This window comes from Erigeron canadensis, chromosome 2, assembly GCF_010389155.1.
Source record: "Erigeron canadensis isolate Cc75 chromosome 2, C_canadensis_v1, whole genome shotgun sequence".
In the NCBI taxonomy this organism is placed as follows: Eukaryota; Viridiplantae; Streptophyta; class Magnoliopsida; order Asterales; family Asteraceae; genus Erigeron; species Erigeron canadensis.
In genome coordinates, this window is record NC_057762.1 from 1,313,687 (window position 1) to 1,337,301 (window position 23,615).

At 32.5% G+C, this 23,615-nt stretch overlaps 2 protein-coding genes and 1 long non-coding RNA gene across 6 annotated transcripts; 1 reads left to right on the forward strand and 2 right to left on the reverse strand.

Moving 5' to 3' along the window:
* Nucleotides 1-263: 263 nt before the first annotated feature.
* Nucleotides 264-1,071, reverse strand: LOC122586552. Its single transcript, XR_006322030.1, has 3 exons — nucleotides 1,027-1,071; nucleotides 829-921; nucleotides 264-449 (listed from the first exon to the last, which is right to left on the reverse strand). It is a non-coding gene; the product is annotated as an uncharacterized LOC122586552 (long non-coding RNA).
* A 12,119-nt stretch (nucleotides 1,072-13,190) lies between these two features.
* On the forward strand, nucleotides 13,191-15,533 carry LOC122586667 (probable receptor-like protein kinase At5g59700). The gene is made up of 4 exons (XM_043758648.1): nucleotides 13,191-14,096; nucleotides 14,292-14,486; nucleotides 14,567-15,025; nucleotides 15,157-15,533. The coding sequence occupies exons 1-4, from the start codon at nucleotides 13,191-13,193 to the stop codon at nucleotides 15,403-15,405; spliced, it is 1,809 nt and encodes a 602-aa protein (XP_043614583.1). The 3' UTR covers nucleotides 15,406-15,533.
* A 3,758-nt stretch (nucleotides 15,534-19,291) lies between these two features.
* LOC122588954 (histidine-containing phosphotransfer protein 1-like) lies at nucleotides 19,292-23,538 on the reverse strand. Of its 4 annotated transcripts, none has more exons than XM_043761176.1 (7): nucleotides 23,483-23,538; nucleotides 22,301-22,395; nucleotides 22,047-22,177; nucleotides 21,902-21,970; nucleotides 21,731-21,802; nucleotides 20,738-20,810; nucleotides 19,648-20,486 (listed from the first exon to the last, which is right to left on the reverse strand). In XM_043761176.1, the coding sequence occupies exons 2-7, from the start codon at nucleotides 22,358-22,360 to the stop codon at nucleotides 20,388-20,390; spliced, it is 504 nt and encodes a 167-aa protein (XP_043617111.1). In that variant the 5' UTR covers nucleotides 22,361-22,395; nucleotides 23,483-23,538; the 3' UTR covers nucleotides 19,648-20,387. The 4 variants fall into 4 exon arrangements, with proteins under 4 accessions (XP_043617113.1, XP_043617111.1, XP_043617112.1 ...); XM_043761177.1 differs by having other exon boundaries at nucleotides 23,446-23,504; XM_043761178.1 differs by lacking the exons at nucleotides 19,648-20,486; nucleotides 23,483-23,538 and adding an exon at nucleotides 19,292-19,638 and having other exon boundaries at nucleotides 22,301-22,467.
* Between the last annotated feature and the right edge of the window lie 77 nt (nucleotides 23,539-23,615).

A 23,615-nucleotide genomic window follows, 5' to 3' on the forward strand; every position in this document is an offset into this window, starting at 1 on the left:
TAAATTGAAATCTGCAAAACCAATCTTTACAAAAAAGTTTTATTCGAGCAAAATCTTACCGGAGATGGCCCAACTCCTTCAAGTGCAGTATATAAAGCAAGTTTCCCAACTTGATAGCTATTTTAGCATTGTTTGATTAAGGTTATGTGTAACGGGTTCCAGGATAGATATTAAATATAAATGGGTCAAATAGATCAACTGGGTCGACACCCGAGAGCTGCCCAAATTTTGATTTAATTGCATAATTTTATTTGTAATCATTTTATTACTATAAATTCTTATCAACATATTTCAAGACAAAAATGAGTGAACATGGTGTTTAACAGTTTCCCCTTTTCAACAGTTCAGTAAATATGATCGCAACATAAGTACAGTAAATGGATGAAAATTGTCTACCGATGCTTCATCGGCAACCTATGAAACAACCAAAGTGTATGAAGTTCAGATCCCTGAAATAGAAATGATTTTGACATTGTAGTATCAAATATTGTTCCAGTACAAAAACTGACAATAACTGCTTATTAGCATATCAGAACATGCAGCATGAGCTTAATTATCCCATCTGCAAGTTATAGTTACTAATCAAAATACGAAGGTAACAATTCTTTTGTAAGTAAATTATTGGCAGCTGCACACACTCGGGTCTGGAACCTAATGGGTCAAGCCAAAAATATACTCTAATGCCTAAAAGTCCTAAATGGTTTTATCCGAATATTTGGATTGTTACTTCAATAATATTGTTATTGTAGTTATATTAAACACAATAATAATTTAAACAACAAAATGAACAATAAGATATTTTTGTAACCACAGAAAGCATAGACGTACCTCTCTGATGGTGAAAACTTCTTGCAACACACCTTTTGCATACTCTAGATCATCACAAATCAGATTATTGTAAAAAACAAAACCGGCTATTACCTGCATTAGTTAAACAATCATTCAAGTCATTATTGAAACACTCTAAATATGGTTGCTATGTGCAAGAATATGCATTCTTGACTGAGGTATGATAAGCAATCTTACCTGCCAAGCGTCAATGCCTACCTATTTAATAGGCTCCCACATATAGGTGTGGATCATTTTCAAAGTCTGGTAAATTACAGAAATATATGTTAATATGCTTAATTTGAAAAACCCAGTCATGTAGCGGTAACAGTTTGACCCAGTTCATGGGAATCGGTTGGTTGGGGTAATATTACATCTCAAATAGGTGAAATAGATAAAATAAAATACATACTAAATTGTTAAGAAAGTAAAGTTAAACTGGTCATATACATACCATTTGAATAAAAACTACAATCAATAAGAACCGGTATGAAGTTTTACTTACTGAAAATCCAACCCTATTTCCCCAGAAGCATTACAATTTATATGCAAAAAGTAAAAACCGAAAGTAAATACCTTGGAAGCTATGGGCAACCTTGCATCTGCATTTTCCATTAAAGATACGGACTTTCTGGGTATCCACATTTTAGAAATGGGATAATGAACTCTATGACTATAGTTATTGGAGTTTACATAAAAGTTCACCTCACTCATAGTATGCTGCTCTTCCACTTGCTGAACTTAATGATTTTCTAGTTGCTGAAATCCATATTCCAGTCAATTCACCTATTGTGTATTAGAGTTCTTTCCCCAACTAACCACCCCAAAAGAACGTAGAAAGTACAATTTCATCAATTAACCACACTTTAGAGATTAAGGAACTAACTGGAATTAGTTTTCAAAGCATTCTACTTGCAACAAAATGCATGACGATTTTAAGCAATTTCTAATGATTATTTTTGGAGGCGGCCAAATGGGTGGCTAGGTAGGTTACAGAACTGTGAAAATGGGCAAGTAACCGTTAGGCCAAGCTGCTAACAACTATATTTACTATTGATAATGTTTGACGTACACATATATTATTATTATTGGAAAATACAATTTACCTGAGAACGAAGAGCAGGTGCTTGCGGTTGTGAATCAGCAATGGCAGCAAGTGGTTTGCTGTCAATATGTTGTTGCAACCATACTTCATGCCGGTATAGAAATACCAAAGCCTGAACTACTTGGAGTTCAAATTCTATCAATTTTATAGTTACTCAATTTAAAAAGCCAAAATATAATATCAATCAAATATAAGAAGTTCTATAATACTTTTATAATATAATAAGGGAACATATATATTGTAAAATAGATGGACAACAACCTAACCCATCCAGACAAAATGCATTACCCAATCCAACTGTCATTCTATAAAACTGCACTCAATAAATCTATAAATAAGGTGAGTTTTATCCCCAACTGTCATTCTAATAACTTACTAAGAACCATGATTTACTTGAAAGACATTGAAAAGTGGTTGCTGCACATAGTTATTTCGAAATAAACTCACTAAAAATACCATAAAGTTAACTGGAAATTTAATGATATAATTATATTCAAATAGATATAAATATACGTATATATTACATATAGATATAGATACACATACATATATTGATGGCTTTCTCACCATTCAACATGGAGGCTACACCCCGGAGCATAGCATCAATAAACCATCTTCCTACGACTTGTCCAAGAAATCATCCGCATTATTGTTTCTGGTGACGACATACATAACATTCGTCGGCGAAGCCAACTATGTTATTGCATACCCTTCCAAATTTACAATTATTAACATATTTATAAATGTGACTACGTTACCTTTTTATTGGAAATTATAAAATATGTGCTCATGAGTCTCCCGTTTACATTGTTGCAGTCCTAACAAACCATAAATGATCATTGTTATGTAGGCTAAATAGAGGTTAGGGCTATTGCTTCCATGAGTTACTTACTTTCTCTTTATATGTCGTATAAGTTGTAGGTTAATAACAATAATAGATAGGAAAAATAAAAGTGACGATGAAGATGAATATGAATATGAAGTTCAATGTTGATGAATATGAAGTGAATGAGGAATTTGGAAGCCAAAAAGAATCTGGCGTTACTATTTGTATTCATTTCATCATGTGGGATAGGAATGGTTCGGCTTATGTAAATGGAGCCTATTGGTATACTAACTAATTAATTGGGCCCGTACATATTCATATTATTAATTCATATTACTAACATACATTAACACTCACACACATAATTAACAATTAACAAATAAAAGATAATTTAATACATCATTGTAATGAAAGATCAGAATATCAACTATGAAGACATATAAAATTTATTACTCATGCAACATCTAGTTGTAAATCATGGATTTAAAGTTATAAGATCAATTATGAAGAGAGATTATTTTAATTTTAGAGTTGTTTCATAACCTAACTTTTATATTATATATATAAGGATAAGGATACCCATATTAGTTTGAATTCTATCATCGGCCAAATCCCAAATTATATTTTATTTAAAACTCTTTAAATTGGTAATTATATTTATCTATTCACCAATAGCTGGTCCCATCCGCATAAACCTTCATGACAGTTGACAAACCACCAATGTTGCTAGGAATTTGATTAACGATATGAATGGGATTACAAATTGACAAACTAACAGTGAATCAAAACGACAAATCAATATGAGATACAGATGCACCATAAATTCGCAAATATATACGAAGGATAACCGACCACTAAATAAACTACTCACTACCATACTAGACATAAAATAAAACTACGTACCTACTTTTGAAAGTTCAACAAACACCTAAACAAAGTAAATAACATGTGACAGCAAAACAAAACAAAGAAAACGTGTGGCATGCTGCTTTAACGAAAACGACTGTGCTTTTTCTTTTCAGTTAGTATGGCTTGATTACTGAAATTCTTCTCATTTAGAAGGTTCTGTAATTGGTCTGCAACTACTGACATAAGGAAAATGTTTTGGTTCTTGCAATTAAGTTTGGTCATCATCTAGTGAGTCATCATTTGGATATATCCCTTGGTCAGGTGTCATGGTCTTTGAAGTACCATGACAGTAGGCCTTTTTTAGCTATCTGGGTCATATTTTTGTATGATGAGCATGACATGTTGGTATGGATTGTTTATTTTGCTTACTTTTGTTTTTTGGTTTCAAATAAATGTATGGAATTGATTTTTGTTTTATCATATGGTTTTCATACTTATTTGCTACCTTCCCTCCATTTGGAGGGGGCATCTAAGTTATTCTTTCTAAATCACTTGAAGTTCAGATAATGACAATACGAAGGTAAGCGATGAGAAAATCGACGACTCATTGAATCAGTTTTGAGACAAAGAAAATTATGTGATTGTAATAGACGATCAATTTTTCTATTTGTGGTTATATTCGGGGTATGTTTAGTTGGTATGGATGTTTATGTCATCATCCGGAAATGAATAAGTTTGATGCTGGAACCAATTACGAACTAGCATGATTGCAAAGAGGGAATTTGTAGTTAGGAATATTGTCAGTTATATTGTAAGGGCAAATATGGAATTTTATTGATGTTAATCTATACGAGCATGGACATATATGTTAGAAGAGAAAATTACATTTTTCGTCCCTAAACTTGACTCGTTTTACAATTTTTGTCCTTAAAGTGAAAAAATAGCACTTTTCGTCTCTCAACTTGGCACTTTTTTCACTTTTCGTCCCCGTGATAACAGTTGTTAGTTTTTCTCCGTTAAAGTTGCAACGTTCGTTAGCTTTTTTGTTCACTTTTCGTCCTTTCCATTTTTTTCACTTTATTTTCATTTTGATAATTTCATAACTGCCCAGCGATTTAGAAATCTTAAAGGAGTAGGCAACGAATCTTAAAAGAAACTATTGAATGAGTACAGTCAGTATCAAATAATATAAAGAAAGCACAAAACTCTATGAACATATCGAACAAAACATTAAATAAAAGTACAATTAACACGATTAATAAATAAAATCAAACACATAATATGTCATCTCTACCAATGTACTAAAATACGATTGAGGTTTTCTTTAGGTGACGCATGACACTATATTTAAACGACGCATATATCTTTTAGGCTATGCTTAATTAAATTTTTTTTCTTTTTAAAATTTTTAATAAACAATAAATATTCATACTTTTAGTATTATTAAAAGTAGTATTATATTTATTATGATCATATCTAATTAAACATATATATGTAAATTGTTTAAAATTTTTGATTATTGAACTATGCAAATCATCAAACCAACTCATAATTATACTATAATGTTTTTGTTAAGTATATTGTGTTATCAAACTTGCGATATATATATATATATTTTAGTAAGTATAAATATAAAAAAATTGTAATATCTCTTACTCTTCTTTTGAATACGGTTTATACACCATTGTACAGTCATGAAATTATCAAAATGAAAATAAAGTGAAAAAAATGAAAAGGACGAAAAGTGAACAAAAAAACTAACGAGCGTTCTAACTTTAACTGAGTAAAACTAACAGCTCTTATCGCGGGGACGAAATGTGAAAAAAATGTCAAATTCAAGGACGAAAAATGCTATTTTTTCACTTTAAGGACGAAAAGTGCAAAACGTGTCAAGTTCAAGAACAAAAAATGTAATTTTCTCATGTTAGAATCTATGACATTTAATGTCCCCTATGTCTTTCAGCCAAATATTGGTCACGGCTTCAAAACCTTTGAAAGGCTTATTGAGAAGTCTTTGCGAATGAGGTGGAGCATTTGGGGTTTTCTCTAGCATTAGCTAGTTTCCTCTAGAACGGTAGTGAGACTTCCACCGCTTGTCATGCCCTCGGATTGACTGTGCTGGTGACGTGGTCGATTTCTACCAGACGATGAAGAGGCATGCCGCTAAGTTTAATTACCAATGCTGTTAAAAAAAACATGGGTATATATGAATTATAATTTATAACTTTGGACAAATATGTAATTAAAGTGTTAATTGGGGGGATATATGTAAAAACCCCAATTAAATTAAAAAAGATCTCAAGGTGTTAATCGCAAAATTGGTTCCTGTGGCTTTTTCATTTTAGTAATGGGGGTCTCTTTCCGAGTTTACTAGCAATGATGGTCCCTTCTATGTTGTATGAAATAACGATATTGTCCTTGCATGTGATGACCACTTGAAGACTTGACAACACTCGGTTTTGTTGGGATTAATCTTGCAACAGATTCTTAATATTGTTTTTTTTAACGGAAAAAAAAAATTTCTCCATTACTAAAATGAACAAAACATGGGGAAAAATAAAAACAACCTATGATGTCATGCCGCATTATTTATTATTATGGAGTATATAGTAAATAAATAGTACGGAGTAAATCATAAAATAATAATGAGATAACGATGTGTATGAGTGTATCCACTCATAAAGCATTCAATTCCATATGCTTTTCACCCTTTATTACCAACTCTTTCATAGGAAAAGTAATCACATCTTTCACATTTCAAGATCCACCTGCAAATCAAGTTAATCTCTTTCCATATGTTTAAGGTTTTCTTTTTAAATCCCTGACCATTGTTACTGCTTATTAATGTTACATTTGTACTTGCTGTTTTATAAGACTTGTTTTTGGGTGACTCATAAGTTGTGGTAGTTGATGTTGTATGCTTTGTGTGATTTTTTACTTTATTAAATTTGTTTTCATTGCGTTTCAATGATTTAACTTGAGTTTTTATATATATGTTTTCTCTTTTAACATTAAACATTCAAATCTTTTTTAAAGCTAATTTGCTTCAAATTATATTGTCGTTACTTTGAGGTGTTTGTAAAATATATGTAGAGCTATATTTGTACAAATTTGCTTCAAGGAGTGTGTTGATGTTAGTTTGAGGTGTTTTATACTATCGTCTAATAGGTTATCAATTTAAACCTCTTGACGGAACCCCTGTCATTCAAGAATCTGTAGTTCTGTACGAATATACTCACTTAGGCCTTTCAAGTTGCAACGATGATTGTTTTTAAATTGGTAGAATCAGTCTTGTAACCAACAATTGTTATCAATCTAATACTATTGTCAATCCAATTTTGTTCTTCTATGTATATTTATGATATTAATGAAGATTGGACATTTATCATGATTAAGAAATAGAATTGATTTAATCTTGTATGAGTTGCCAATAATAATAATAATAATAATAATAATAATAATAATAATAATAATAACGAAATGCATTTTTGGTCCCTGTGTTATCATCTCATTTACAAGAACCATCCAAACTTATGCAAAGTGGCGTTGTTGGTCCATGTGATATCAACTTAGTGGCGATCTCAGTCCAAATAGAAATATTCGTCTAATTTTGACCGTTAACGCCATCATGTGCCCCTCACGTGAGGGGCAATAATGTCTTTACACACAAAAAGTCCATTTTTGCTAAAAAAAAAAGTAAATGTTTTTTTATTATAAAAAATTAACTAAAAAGCTAATATAGGAAATGAAAATGCATGTTGAATCTGCTTTCAATGTTTGACCGCATAAATTCATCATCATCTCCATACTATCATCCAAATTCTCCTTTTCAATTTGGATTAGATCTAAGCATAATTACCTTCTTCACAACTGAGCACCACCATCTTTCTTCCAAACCGAGCACCAAAATTAATAAATAAAAATACATATAACAATCCCTTTGAATAAATAAATAACTTTACAAAAACACCAAAATTTCAATACAGATGCAGATATATAATGCACATACAACTTGGGTCGGATCTTGAATATGCTATGTGTATATATACACTTGTAGATTTGTCCAAATACGAAGGCTTCCATCTACTCCGGTCACCATCATCACCGTCGGCCGCCACACGAGTCACCATAACAACCAACACCGTCCGCACTCACACCTGACGGAGCTCCGATGCCGTCAGATAAAAGAGAAGCTCACATGGATATCACAGGAAAAAAATGGCAAATGGGCTTTTTATCATTTTGTCTTTCAACTGGATTTGGGGCTTTTCGTTTATAGGGGTTTTATTAAATAAATTAAATGAATTATGCTATGAAGATATGTTAATTCTATTGTGTTGGGGGAGAAAGGAAGCAGAAAAAAAAGAACAAATTCTTTTTGATTTTTCTTTCTTTTTTATGCAGGAGCAACATAGATGTGATAATGATTGATGAAGAATGGAAATAAAAGGGTGGCTGGTGATATTATATATTTACATATATAGATTTAATAGTAGTGATGTTGATGATGAAGAATGAAAAGAAAAGGGATGAGCATATATATGAAGATGACAAAGCTTTAGGGATTTATCTCCAGAAAAGTAAGTGTATAAATATACTAAAAATAATATATATATTTTATTATGATTTGATGATCATAATGACATGTATTTGGGTTTGTTGCAAAAATAGTACTTATTTATGTGAAAGACAGTTTTGTCCTTCACATGATGGGTTCATGATGTCATTAACGGTAAACAATAGACGGATCCGTCAATTTGGACTGAAATTGCCACTAAGTTGATATCACAGGGACCGACAACGCCATTTTGTATAAGTTTGGACGATTCTTGCAAATGAAGTGATAACACAGGGATCAATAATAATGATGATGATAATAATAATAATAATAATAATAATAATAATATTCTAATAATAATAATAATAATAATAATAATAATAATAATAATAATAATAGTAGTAGTAGTAGTAGTAGTAGTAGTAGTAGTAGTAGTATCGCGGCTCCCTGCTAATTTTTTTATAACTTTTATGAAATTTTAATAAAAGTGTTGTAATGATAATAATAATAATAATAATAAATAATAATAATAATAATAATAATAATAATAATAATAATAATAATAATAATACTCTACCAGTAAACTAAAACATGACTGAAATATTATTTACGTGACATGTGTCCCATTTAATTTGTTAGATATTATCTCCTAATATTTTGTTATTTTATAATTAACTATTCCCTTATTTATGTTTATAATTTTTTTTAACGGCTAATAGTCTAATTCTTATTCGAGAAAATGTCACAAATGGTCCTTGTGGTTTGTCATATTCGTGTTTTGCCCCCTGTGCTTTTTTTATTGCAAATGGTCCCTGTATTTTTCATTTTCGTTGCTAGCAGCCCCTGACACTAACTTCTGTTAGTTTTATTCCGTTAGTGAGGGTATAAACGTCAATTTAAGTCTATAACACTTATTCTTTCTTCTTACCCTTCCTTTTAAGATCAAACAACAAAATCAAAATATTTTATACATACTCTTAAATCAAAATCAAATACATCATTCTTTAAATAAGCAAACATTTTTAGACCTTTTGATTTTTGGATCTATAGTTGTGAAAAGTTGAGTAATATATTAATTAGGAAATAAGTAAAAAGGCATTGTTGGAATATTAAGTCTTTCTCACCACTATACTTTTGTGAAAACATTAGCAAAAGTTCCTGATAACCGTAACACTAGTAGTAGTTATACATACATATTATAGTATTTAGCATTTTGTTGGTAGAGTAGCACAAAATTTGTGAAAATTTTTTCCTGGTAATCGTCCCTTGGTTTTCACAAACTTAAATTCATTTCCATATATTAGAAAAAAAAAAGAGACTCATCTATTATCTATGTCTATCAATCCACCTGCCACCGACCACCGCCTTTTTAGCTGCATCCATCCCATACCTGTATCTATATGGTCTCAATCTAAATCAAATCTATATCTTTGTTCAAAACCATGGAATCTCGAGATGTCGCCGGCAATTAGAAGACGCCGGAGAAACTCATCACCATAACCAGCTATAGTTGGCTCGGGTCAAAGAAACCCAACACTGTAAACCTCAATAGTTTTCATCAACGATTCGGGTCAATGAAACCCACCACCGTCTACCGTAGGCGGAGTTACCCACCATCGGTAACCAGAGGTGGAAGGTGGCGGTGGTAGGGTGAGTGTGGTGGTTTTCGTACTTTCCACGTGGGATCATCATAATGATGTTTTTGTTTGTGTATATATATATATTCTTGTATATATCGATTGATTGATTAATTGATTTTGTATATATGGTATGACGATGATGATTGACCTTGTATATGTATCTTTTGGGCTAAATCTGCTTTCTCAATATATTTTTATTTATTTATTTATCTTTAACTTGATTTATTAATCGATTTTAATGTTTATGTTTGTGAATTGGATGTTTTGAATTTGGTGTAGAGGATTTGGGTTTGGATTAGTGGTGGGTGTAAATGTGTAATATAATCCGGAAAAGAAAAAGAAAATGAATGGGAAGTTGTTTTCAGATGTAAAATGACGAAGATGCCCTCATGTGCGTTGCACATGAGAGATTTAACGACTAAAATTAACAGAAGTTAGTGTCAGGGACACTTAGCAACGAAAATAAAAAATCCAGGGATCATTTGCAATGAAAAAAATACATAGGGTGTAAAATGCAAATATAAACAACCACATGGACCATTTGTGATATTTTCTCTTCTAATTCCTATCTAACTATTATTACACCAATTTAACTCCAATTGTGGGACTCGAACTGACCCACTTCTCCTCGGCGGAGCCTTTACTATAATTAATTATTATTTACGTCCATATCTTAGATTCCTTTAGAGTAATGCTACAGTGACAAACAAATAATTACTAACAAGGTTTACTAATTCATGTGTCATCAATAAACATCAATAGAATTATTTACCTTTTCTCTTTATTCATTTCCTCTCCTTGTTTTATTGGTTCACATGAATTAGTAATCCTTATTTGTAAAAATTTGTTTGTCGCTTTAACATTTCTCTTTCTTTACGTATGTTGTAATCAAACAAACTTACCATGTGTATTTACACGTTTGTTTAGTAATGTTTTAAGTTCCAACACATGACCATAGGAATTTAAACATCTTTCTCAGATTATGTGATGATTACAGTTATTAAAAAACTTAATTATTTTTAACATATAATTTTTGCTTACTATTTCACATAGTTTGTTATAAATATTATTTCGTTAATATATATAAAAACATTACAATTTATAATAGCGGATGGGAATATAAGGCTGTCGGATATCTAAGCTTAGATGTGGAACACTCACATATTGTTTTTTTAATCCATAAAAATCATGGGGGTCCATGCATTTATTCATTAAACATGAAATAATAAAATATTAGTATGTGAGGGGTTCCACACCTAAACTTAGGTGCCAGACAACCTTATATTCCATTTTCCCTTTATAATAATATTATGTTGTTAGATAATAAGTCTAATAAAATTAAACTTGTGACCTAATTAAGTAATTACGTTATCCAATATTTTTTATTAATTAATATATATTAACTAAAGAACTATCAATAATATTTTCAAAATTTATCATGATAATTCTCTCTTATTATTATGTTATTAAAATAAAATGGATGCGATTGTGATCAAACATGTTCAAATTTTATTTTCTTTATGAAAAATAATCATAAGATATATATTATCAATTCATACATTATACGGATATTAAGTCAAAATAATAACATAAAAAGATGATAGATGATTCTTCATCGTTGTCTTCGTCTATCAAGGTTAACAAATTCTTGCTCATGAGATTGGTTTTCTTACATTTGATCTATGGGATGTCCTCATCATCTAAAAGTGCATCACAATCAAAATCATCCTACAAAAGAAAATGAGATAATAAAAAGAGTTGGATAATATTTTAAGTAAGCGTATTGATAAATAAAATTTTACAATATCTCTTATATTAATAAAAAATAATTGTTTCTAGAACTTTTTTCCTTATGTGGCATGCTAACATTTTTTATTAAGCTATTTTCTACAAATTTATGATGTCATAATTGTTTTTCTTTATTTTTAAAAACTCTTTAAGCTCTTTATTTTCTACAAATTATTTTTCTTAAGCTCTTTAATTTTAATTTTATATCTACCATTGATTTATGTTAGTTACTTTTTACTTTTTTATCACCCTAATCAGTTTATATATTAATTTTCATCTTTATAAGTATATTGCTATCTCCATATCAAAAAATATACTCATAATATATTGACAACAAATTACATACAACAACAATGATACCCAATCCGGCAAAAGCCGAGTTTGGGGGAGGTAGAATGTAGACAACTTTACCCCTACACAAAGGTACAGAGGTTGCTTTCAAAAGGATCTCTGGCCAAAAAGAGGCAAAAGATAGAGAGTGTAAAAAGTTTAGTAACCATACATTTGGTCGAGTATCGTCTAACTACATTACAATTAAGAAGAATAGCAGACACCACATTACACACTTTAGTGCAACATGGACAATACATAGTAAAAAGGGCATTTAAACCTATTAAACATGTTCATGTGCATACAACCAAGCAGGAATCCAACAATTACCAGTGGTATGTGTAAGAACTCCTCTAAACCCCCTTCCAACAACTAAAGAAGTAAAAAGGGTTGAACCAGACATACATAAAACTCTCCTAAATTACATACATAAGTCTATATATTTGTTCGTTTTAACTTTTTAATTAAGCGGTGCGGGTTGAACCCGGATTTATTAGCTAGTTAAATGTACAAATTTTTTTTGAATACATACTTGTTCATTTATCTTAGAAATATCATCTTGTGTGAACTTAACATCATCCAAAAGACCAAAAGCTTATTATCATCAACCTCATCATACAAAGATAAAAGATAAAAAAGAGAATTACAATTAATTTTCTTACTAAACATTATTAGTTACAATGCATTCAAGACGATGACTTTATATTCAAGTTACAGGCTAATTCATTATTCTTTTCATTCTTGACGTCCTTGATTTCTTGAACGTTCTAAAAAAACATGAACAACAACATATATATATATAATTAGTTAAAGCAATAACATCTATAAAGAAATATAAATATAACACCAGGCATTTGAAAGGTCTCCACTAATAAATGTATTAATGGGCATATTTTAGATGGGTGGTGATGAATTCGACAATTGGTGTCCAGTGATGTAACCGTGTAAGTTGATGTAATAGTGATAGTAGAAATATTTTAGAAGATAAGGACTTAGAGTCTAAATTAACAAAATAAGGGTTTAAAGTGTATATTTAATAACCCTTTACATGTGTGGGTGGAGGGGGGGGGGGTGGTGTTATTAAGGGTAATTTAGTACTTTTGCATCTAATCATGTTCTAACACTTTCCAAAAATAGGGGGTGATAATTATTATAAAGGAGTATAGATAAATTATTAATTTGAATCACTTCAGGTGACCTTTGTTCACGTGATTTCACTTCTTAAGTGTTTACATATCATGTAAACATCCCCTCACAACGTTACTCATGGAAGAAGTACAACACTTAAAAATTCGGCTTGAAATTATAAAGTTGGCCACCAACAATTTCAGTGATGAAACTTGCATCGGAAAAGGTGGTTTCGGGAAGGTGTACTTAGGAATACTCACGCTATCTGACGAGCAGATCAGAGTTGCCGTGAAGAGACTGGATCGTCGGTTTGGACAAGGGAAGCGTGAGTATTTAAAGGAAATTCAAATGCTTACATGCTATAGGCACAAAAACCTCGTCTCCCTTGTTGGATTTTGTGACGAGAATGGAGAATGTATCCTGGTTTATGAGTATGCAAAACATGGAAGCCTTGACAAATATCTACACAATACTACTGAGCTCTCCTGGATACGACGTCTCAAAATAAGCCTCGGGGCAGCCCGGGGACTTAATTACCTACATCATGAGGTGGGTTCCGAACATAGGGTTTTGCATCGCGATATAAAGAGCCCAAACATTCTCCTCGATGAGAATTGGGAAGCAAAAGTATCTGATTTTGGATTGTCTAAAATAGGCCCTTCAAATTTGGAGTTCACATATGTTGTCACCGATGCTTGTGGCACCATAGGCTATATTGATCCACAATATTTAGAAACCGGCATTCTAACCAAAGAATCAGATGTTTATTCCTTTGGTGTGTTGCTATTTGAAATATTGTGTGGAAGGCTGGCACATATTCGTACATCTCAAGATGGGCAAAGTCATCTTGCTACCCTCGCCCAACATTCATGTGAAGAAAACAGATTAGATGAGATCATCCTTCCAGATCTGAAGAATCAAATGAGAGAAGATTCGTTGGGCGTGTTCTCCAAGGCTGCATATCTATGTTTAAAACAAAATAGAAGTGATCGCCCAACAATGGCATGGATCGTGGAGAATCTTGAACACGCGTTGCGACTTCAAGTAAGTGTGTGTCATATATATAGAGTACGTCAAGTAAGTGTGTCTATATACATAATATATATATATATATATATATCCTATTTTTGTTATATTGGTGTGTTACTTTGTTAACTCCATTTCTATCTTTTGACTCCATTCATCTATAATATCCTTGTTTCAAGCTATGCAGCTCTTCTGCAACATTTATTCGGGTAGGAACTCGGAAAACAAAGTGTGGATAATGATCAGCAATATTGGTCTTTTCAACTTGAGGAAAATCATAAGCTCCAAAAAGTAACCATTGATCATGGTGATGTAATATACTCTCTCATGTTCACCACTCAATATGAAGGTATGTTTCACACTTCAAACAAGGCTGGTGGTTCAGCTAGTGGAAACATTCTTTCTCAGGTTAGCGTTTCTTAACTGTTACTAATGTATAAGATAACTTTTTTCACAAACATAACGTACCTTGAGATTTTCGTATTCAGGTCATGTTTGATGCCGACGAGGAAATAATTGATATTAAAGGAACCATTAATAATACCCAAGGTGGTAATATATTTGTTTCATCACTAACTTTTCAAACGAACAAGAGAACCTATGGACCTTTTGGTCGAGCATCCGAATCTCTTTTCTCTATACCATGGGGAAAAGGCTCGTTAGTTGGTTTTTATGGCCTCGCTGGTGACTATATTGATGGCATCGGTGTCTATCTGAAAGCCAATGCTGAAACCATGAAGATTGGACCATGGGGAAAAACTATTGTCGTGCGTCCAGAAAATCATTGGTCTTTCGAACTTGAGAGAAATCATCATCTGAAAGAGATAAAGATTAAACATGGCGATCTCATAGAATCTCTGATTTTCACTACACAATATAAAGGGTTAAAATACAATTCTAAAAAAGTCGGTGGTTGGGGTAGTACTGGTGAGCGTCAACTTTCCGTGGTAAGAAATGTTAACTCACTTGGCCATTTTGCATTTCGGCAACCATATATGACCTTGCTCTCTTAACCAACATGACTTTATTTTTCTTATATATCTATTTTGTGATATATAAAGTTCTCTTTCTATCATAGGTAACATTCGACTGGGATGAAGAAATTATTGGCATCGCTGGAACAGTTGCGAAATCAAGGGGATCTAATGCAGGTTACGTAATCATTTCATCAATATCATTTGTGACGGACAAAAGAACTCACGGGCCTTTTGGTACAGTAAGAGGGACGCCTTTCTCAGTACAATACAGTGGTTCTTTTGCTGGATTTCATGGCCTTTGTGGCAGTTATCTTGATAGCATCGGTGTCTATTTGAAGGCCACATTGTAAGATTTGGAACAACGAAGCTTTTGTCTTTACAAAACTTTTGGATGAAGATCTAGTTTATTCATTCAGCTAGTGTCGTTTACTATTTTTCAGTTATATTATTTATATTTATATTAAGGATATTACATAATTTAAATAATTGGTTTCTTAGTTATATTATATTTAGTAGATTAATATCTTTTATTTATATATTTAGTAGATTATAGTTTCCTAATAATTAGTTTTCTTTACTTGACGGACAAGTTGTACATTAGATATATATATATCCTTTTATTGTATTAATAATATCAAGAACAATTCACATCACAATATGTTATCAGAGCCAAATTCGCTCTAACGAGCAAATTGTTCTTCCAGAGGAAAAAAAAACAAAACTCATCCTTCGTAATTCGTAAACTTTTTTTTTTCTTCGTAAAACCTTAATTCCATACCGTCGAAACAAATACCCAAACTAATTGTTTCGTTTATCATGTATTTAAGTCCACCGTCCCATTATAGTGATCAATTTGCTTCAAATCAAATTTGTTTTCGCCGTCTAAATTACTTCAACAGATTTCTAGCACCAATTTCATTAATAAGCCCATAGTTTCAATTAATGTTGCTCCAACGAGCAATTTCAATTTTTTTTCTCTCTCTAAGCTCATACCGTATTGACCAGTTTTATTAATCAAAAGCTCCAACGAGCAACCTCTCTTTGCCCATATAATTTTTTTTCCTATATGCCCATATCGCAGTGTCCGGTTTCATTAATCAAAAGCTCCAACGACCAATTCATCTCTGCCCATACCGTAGTTGTCGGTTTCATTAATCAAAGCTCCCATGAGCAATTTTATCTCAACCCATACTGTAGTCGGTTATTTTTTGTTTTTCTTCCTCTATGCTCATACCATAGTGGCCGGTTTCAATTTTTTTTCTCTCTCACAGCCCATATCGTAGTGGCCGGTTTCATTAATCAAAAGCTCAAACGAGCAATTTTATCAAGCCCATACCGTAATGGCCGGTTTCAATTCGTACAAAAAAAAAAATTCTTTTCTTTTTGCTCCTACGAGCAACCTATTCTTTTTTAAATTTTTTCCATCAAAATTTTAGCCCCTTAGTCGGGTTCTTCGCTACCTCAAAAACAAAACCGGTAGCCATAGATCAATGTTTCAAGTTCAAGTCCAAGATATGGTCAATCATCTTGGAGGGGAGTATTAAAGAAGTTCTCTACAAGTTCAAGTCCAAGATTGGCTTCTCTGACGAGTCAGCCATCTTGCGAGGCGTATTAAAGATATTACATAATTTAAATAATTGGTTTCTTAGTTATATTATATTTAGTAGATTAATATCTGTTATTTATATATTTAGTAGATTATAGTTTCCTAATAATTAGTTATCTTTACTTGACGAACAAGTTGTACATTGGCTATATATAGCCTTTTATTGTATCTGGAAGTGTAAGAAACTTTTACACTTTTCCTATTGTATGAATATAACTTAGATTTGGTGCATTGTAGGAAGAAACTTTATAAAACTGTTCAGATAATGTAAAAGTATATACGTGACAAATTATATGAGCTAGCACGTGTAATTTTTCGATTGGTGCATGTCAAAATGTTACATTATCTAAACAGTTTTACAAAGTTTTTCCTACAATGCACCAAATGTAAGTTATATTCATACAATAGAAAAAGTGTAAAAGTTCATTACACTTCTAAATACTAAACCCATTTAATTAATATATTTTGTTGGCCCTTTAAAACAACTAGTATTATTACTAACATTATCATTATTCTCATCATTTTCATCGGATCGATCACCGGAACCCGAACTCGAGCCCGAATCGTTTCCATTCCAATTCTGTCGAATCGGACTGGGCGGGTAATATGTACTATATGCCGGAACTCATTTGTGCTTTCCATCCAAAGGCTCATCAAATAAACTTTGATTTATATGCTTGCACCATTTACTCATCAAATCATGCACAACAATAAACTTTGACTTATATGCTTGCACCATTTACTTATCAAATCATGCACAACAATACGGTTTATAACATCAAGTTGTTGATGCGTTTACACATTATCAATGCACAACTGACTTGTAAACCACAACTCATTATCAATGTGTTTTATAGTTCATCCACACTTAGTTATCTTTTTACTCTTTGAGTCGTCGGGTGTAATTCCATTAGAGGCACGACGTTCGTGGTGCTTGCTTCCAAGAAATCCAGAGGGATAATTCTAGTTGTTTACTATAACAACTAAAAGGTATGTAATCCTATTGTCTTCTTTAGTAATTTTCGATTATTTAATAGGGTATTAAGGTTCTTATTTTTTGTTCATAGTTATAGGTTCAATTGTGAAAACATAGATCATGTTTTAGGTTGCACGCTCCCTTAAAAGTATAAGTTTGTTTGTAATGCCTAAAACCCATCATATATATTATTATGGGGCCAGCTAATCCGGACACTTTTTACTCACCCGATCATACCTTTTAGCAGCAATATGTCGATCGTTAAATCTTGTCTATCATATGTTGATCGTTAAAACTTGTGACTTTTTAACACAAATGCTTGATGCCAAACCGATTCATACCCCTCTGGCGACAAATGAACTCTTCATCTCTACTGGCGCCTTATTATTGGATCCCACTATGTATAGATTGCTTATTATCGGATCCCACTATGCCAAACCAGATCTTCTTATGTTGTAAATCAATTTCTGCAGGCTCCGACGGTTGATCACTATCGGTGTGTAAAACGAATTCTACGGTACGTTAAAGGTAATATTGCTTTTGGACTTACCTTTACATGTCCTTCTTCTACAACAATTATTGGGTATTCTGATGCTGATTGGGCACGGTGTATTGAAACAAGAAGGTCTACTTATGGTTGTTCTATCTTTCTTGGTGGTAATTTAGTTTCATGGAGTGCAAAGAAACAACTCACTGTCTCTCGTTCTAGCTGTGAATCTCAATATCGAGCAATGGCTAATATAGATGCATATATTATTTTGGTGACTCATTTATTACGTGAGCCACATGCTTTGCCTCCTGATCGACCAACTCTTTTATGTGACAATAAAAGTGCTCTTTTCATGACACATAATCCAGTTGCACATAAAAGAGCAAAGCACATTGATTTGGATTATCACTTCATTTGGAAACTTGTTGCGACTTGCTTCAGGACAGTTGTACACAAGGTTTGTTCCTACCAATCTTCAAGTGGCAGACATCTTCACAAAGAGTCTTCCACGTCCTCAGTATGAATATTTCAGAGGTCTACTTCACATTGGTCCACCACCATTTCGATTGAGGGGGACGGTAACACAAAACAATAGTTTCGTGTAGTTATTGTAATTATTTAATTCTTGTGTACTCTTTTATAATATTGGTGATATATATATACATCTCCCTACCATTATTGGGGTTAGGTTTTCTAATCTCACAAAAACCACCCATAAATCTGAACATATCAACATGATTAGCTAAAATGGTCGCGGTTATCTTTGCGGCGACAGTTGAAAGGTTGGAGAAATGTAAGATGGCGAATAGGTTACATATTTCAGGTCTCATGTCCCTTTATTTGATGTGTACTCGAGTTGCTTTTCTTGTGTGGAATATGACCCTGGTCTCTAGACGATCAATTACCCTCTGTCCCTCTGATATGGGGTTGCGTACATAGTAGGAGATATCAACTCAGTAGCCTGAACAACATAAATCCTTAAGCTTTAAAATTTAACGGTCAAGGATTTATGTTTTTTTTTTTTTCTCATATGTACAAATATATACAAGCCATTTTGACTATTAATTGTTCGTTTCTGGCGTATGCATCTTATGTCAAGGCCCAATTTTCCTAAAAGATCCACAACAATTTTGTGCACTCGCCACATGCATCAACCATAACGTGTTTAGGCAACACATAAGAGACTTCTATTGAACTTCAAAGTAGTAGGCAGTAAGAAATACAATCAATACCATCCAAAGTGAACAATATAACACAAAATGATAGTACGTGGTTATTGTAGAAGATCAACCCCGTTGGGAATAGTATATATTTTACCTAGTACAATTGGATTCTCCATACGAAAAGATGAGGGTAAGATTATTCATAAAATCTCAATCATAGTTTCATATTGAGCCTCTATACAGATGAATAATAGATTCATCTAGCAACTCATAGCAGTTTGACTTGGCATGGCACTATGCCAACAACATAGGGACTGATCCACCAGCTTGTATGATTTGTCGCTCGATCTGTGTTATAAAGATGACAGTATAAGAATAGGCGAATAGCGAAAGGATTCAGAAATCTACAAACATGGCCTTGCTCTATGTTAGTATTTTCATTTCGGCAACTATGCACACAAGTAGAGGTCTTAATATGAACACATTGACTTACAGACGATCTATAGGTTAATCCTTAATGGGTCAAATGGTTAAAAATAAAAATGCATGGTAAAATGTTTCAAACGGGTCAAAAGTTGCAGAAAATATACTTTTAGCACACAAAAGCTCAGATGTCATAAATCCTTCTTTGCTTATTTCAAAACTAGATCATTAATATTGCAAGGACATACCTTCTATGTTACATAATTCATTACGGGAAAATGATGGGTGCTACTGGTAGCCCCTAAGTTAGGTGCTTTTAAAGGTAATTATTGTGAGGACAAACCTTCTCGATACCTTCTAGATACACCAATCATCTCTAATTCAGTAACTCATAAAGAGAAGATGATGGGTGCTACTAGTAGCACCTCTTTAGGTGCTTCTAAAGGCAAATACGGGAGAGTTTAAAATAGATGGAGGACCAGAAATATGAATCCGTTTTATAAACTTGCCTTAGTTAAGTTAGATGCTACTAGAAACATATATATGACCAATTGATCATAGATACCGCCACAATGTGAATACATGGTCCCATAGACGAAGGCTGTACAGGTTCAAATCTTGCCTAAGGCAAGGGCAGAAACTATATATTGTAATCCATGTGTGAGAATGGTGACTCACCGGGCATGAGTTCTATGCGGTGTGCCGGTGTGCGCTCCGGGTACCAGACAATACATGGGACTAGAGGGATCCCACCCATTTATCCTTCTTTTTTTCTAGAAGCATATATGTTATCCACATTCATTAATTATATTTATGAACAATTTTGAAAAAGGGGCTAAAAAGGTAACCACATCGAACCATTTCTACTATAACTAACATACGATACAACATGCATTGACCCATGACCAAAATCTGTACAAACCAAAGAGCTTTGTGCACATGAAAGATTAGCATTCTAACTAGAGGATGAAACAAGTGATAGTGTTCCCATGTACTTCCGTTTCGATTAGCGTAGAGGACTTACATTAAACAAGACTTCGAGTTTGCTCCGTATGAGGATGCACTCACGTTTCGCTTGTTGCAGACATTCTAGACACCTGTACTCAAAAGATTGCAGTCATCAGATCATTATAACATGCCAACAAATTTATAAGAAATATGAAAAAGTAGTATTTGTTTTCATCTCCGGGGATTCCAAAAGTTACTTTCTACTACAGCTTATGAGGTTCTTGGTTAGGATGGCAATACATCCATATCCACATTTATATATTCTTCATCCTTCCATATCCATATCTACTGGATAAAACAGGTTAATGGATGTCCACTGATATCTTGAAACCATTTGATAAAGAAAAAAACAACTTTGAAATGCGTAATAAACTCGTGACAATTAATACATACGTCGTTAACCTTTTCTCAATGAAAAGTCATGGATTTTCACAGATTATACAACCATCAGTAACTGGTTTTTCTTAGTTTAAACAATCAAAAGTCATGATTATTTAAACCTTATACATTTAAAAAAATCCAACAGATAGTCGGTTAAATACACAAAAGCACTATGGGTGATTATGCACATATGCTGAAGAGTAAAGACTGGAAAGTTAAATACTATAGTTAGATTCAAAAACGACCTGCAGAAATATGAATATTCCCTAAAGATATTTACTATATTTTACATATAGTCTCATTTTTCATTCAAGTATATGTCGATTCTTTTTAATTATCATACTAGTACACAAACAATCTATGGATATATATCCTTTATACAAAATTTTAACAAAGATAACTAGATTAACGTTTAAAAAAGATGCGTTGATATTGATTTTAGTGTATTATTTGTAATAAGAAATCCATATCAATCTCACAGATTAATAGTAGCATGTTGACCAAAATGTCCAGAAGGAAACTAATCTGAGTTCAAGATCAATTATCATTTTTACATCAAAATAAGCTACTTTACATAAAACTAACCATTTCAAATATAAAATTAACAATTACGGGAACAGTTACTTACCCCTCACGGTTTTTCTCACCACAATAATTTCGGAAGACAATACACAAATTCTTTAGTTTTAGTGCACCTATGCTGATACCAGAAATCAAGAAACACGGGTCATATAATGCAAATCATATTTCAGAACTTCATATGAGAAGTGCTAATTTCCCAAGACTTTCAGAGTCATACCTGGAACTACTACCTTTGAGCTGGTGTACATGAGCATCTACTTGCTTATAATCGACATTCTCTTGATGACTGTTAAACAAAGATATTGAATTAGAATAAAAATCACTTTTTCAAGAGTCACAAGATCAAGTTAGAGAGAGCTCACAGAGCAGAAGTCAAATTATACAGAAGCTTCTCGGTATCTTCAAAGAAAAGAGAAATAACTTCAAAAACAAAACTTGGGTTGCTTTCGTCTTGCAATTTTTGAAGTTGTATAAATTGTTCATCAATATCTCCCTTAATAATCAAAACAACAAATTAGACGCCTTTTACAAAACAATTTTAAATTAAGCACAAGTAACTTTTCAAAAACTGAACCAATACTTGGAACAAAATTTAACAGTCAAGTGACCACGCTACCTCGTCATACAGACATCTCGCGTAATCTCTACACTGTCTTTCCAATTGAGAGACATCCATGATTACTTGTTCTTATGCCAAGAAAACCCTTTATTCTGGATACAAAAACGTGTACTTAGTATTGTCAATTATGTCAATAGTCTGTTAATGCATATACAAGAAAGTATTTGATACTGTTATCAAACTTGTATCTTTCCACCAAATAAAGATAGAACAGAATAAGACCGCCACTATCACTTTCTTTCTGCTACTATAAAGCGATAAACGACACCATAGCTTGTCCTTTTCACAGAATCATATACCTGAATTCATTTATATATTAATGCCACCATTCTTGTTCTGTGGGACATCACAGAGCATGCTAATAGACTTTATCATGTTGAACTATTCTTTGATTCCATTCTAGAACTCTTTTTCGATTTTTTTACATAATAGGATGCTCTTAGTTTTCAACAATAACACCATCTACATTCTCGCTTCTATATATATACACACAAAGTATATTAACTGTTCTTTGAAAATCGATTATGCCATTTATCAAATTCCATCTTGACTTAACGTTGTTCTAAACTCACAAAAGCTTACAAAAGCTAACGCTTGATTCTTACAACGAGTATATCTATCCAGAATCCGGCAACCTATACATGTTCTAGTAGTGTATGTATCAAGCTCTAAAACTTTCTGTTTAAAGTACTAAGCTACTTCTGCTTCATCTTTTTCTCTAACGCATCGTGTGACTTGATAAAAACGTAAGCAGGTAAAGTATGTTAAGACTTCCAACGTATCTGTATTATGTATCTGGGTGACCAAACACAACAATTTGGTTTGACTTTCCTAATTCAAAAAATTAGAGAACTTCTTACGAGCATTTATTCCGAATCTTTTTCAAAACAAATTTTTGTCATATACAAAAAGCACAAATATATTACTGCATAATGTAGATTTAACATTACCCTAAAACGAGCATAACGAGCTTCTTACGAGCATTTATTCCGAATATACACTAAAGGAACCCATAAAGCTCACAACTTTAACAAAATTAAAGAAACCCCACAAGATTAAACAATCTATTTTACATGATTTAGTATGAAAAATATGAACTTTTGTAATAAACTGAAAAAGAAAAGAAAATTTTGAGATCTTACTGGTGGTGGTGGTGTTAAGTATTCCGGGGATACTTACCGGAATTTGTTGCCGGAAAAAGAAATTTTGATGAAGTGTACCAACTACAAACCAATGGTAGGGCCACTATCATGGTCAAATATATTATTAATAGGAAATAATATATAATAATCGTTTTAAACATGTCAACTAT

Bases quoted from the DNA above. Each gene is read 5' to 3' on its own strand.
- LOC122586667 (XM_043758648.1), top strand. From the start codon at position 13,191: ATGGAAGAAGTACAACACTTAAAAATTCGGCTTGAAATTATAAAGTTG. The intron at 14,487-14,566 runs GTTAGCGTTTCT...TTTCGTATTCAG, and splicing joins GTGGAAACATTCTTTCTCAG to GTCATGTTTGATGCCGACGA. The intron at 15,026-15,156 runs GTAAGAAATGTT...TTTCTATCATAG, and splicing joins GTGAGCGTCAACTTTCCGTG to GTAACATTCGACTGGGATGA.
- LOC122588954 (XM_043761176.1), bottom strand. From the start codon at position 22,360: ATGGATGTCTCTCAATTGGAAAGACAGTGTAGAGATTACGCGAGATGT. The intron at 22,178-22,300 runs GTAGCGTGGTCA...TTGATTATTAAG, and splicing joins CGAGATGTCTGTATGACGAG to GGAGATATTGATGAACAATT. The intron at 21,803-21,901 runs GTATGACTCTGA...TTCTGGTATCAG, and splicing joins CTCAAAGGTAGTAGTTCCAG to CATAGGTGCACTAAAACTAA.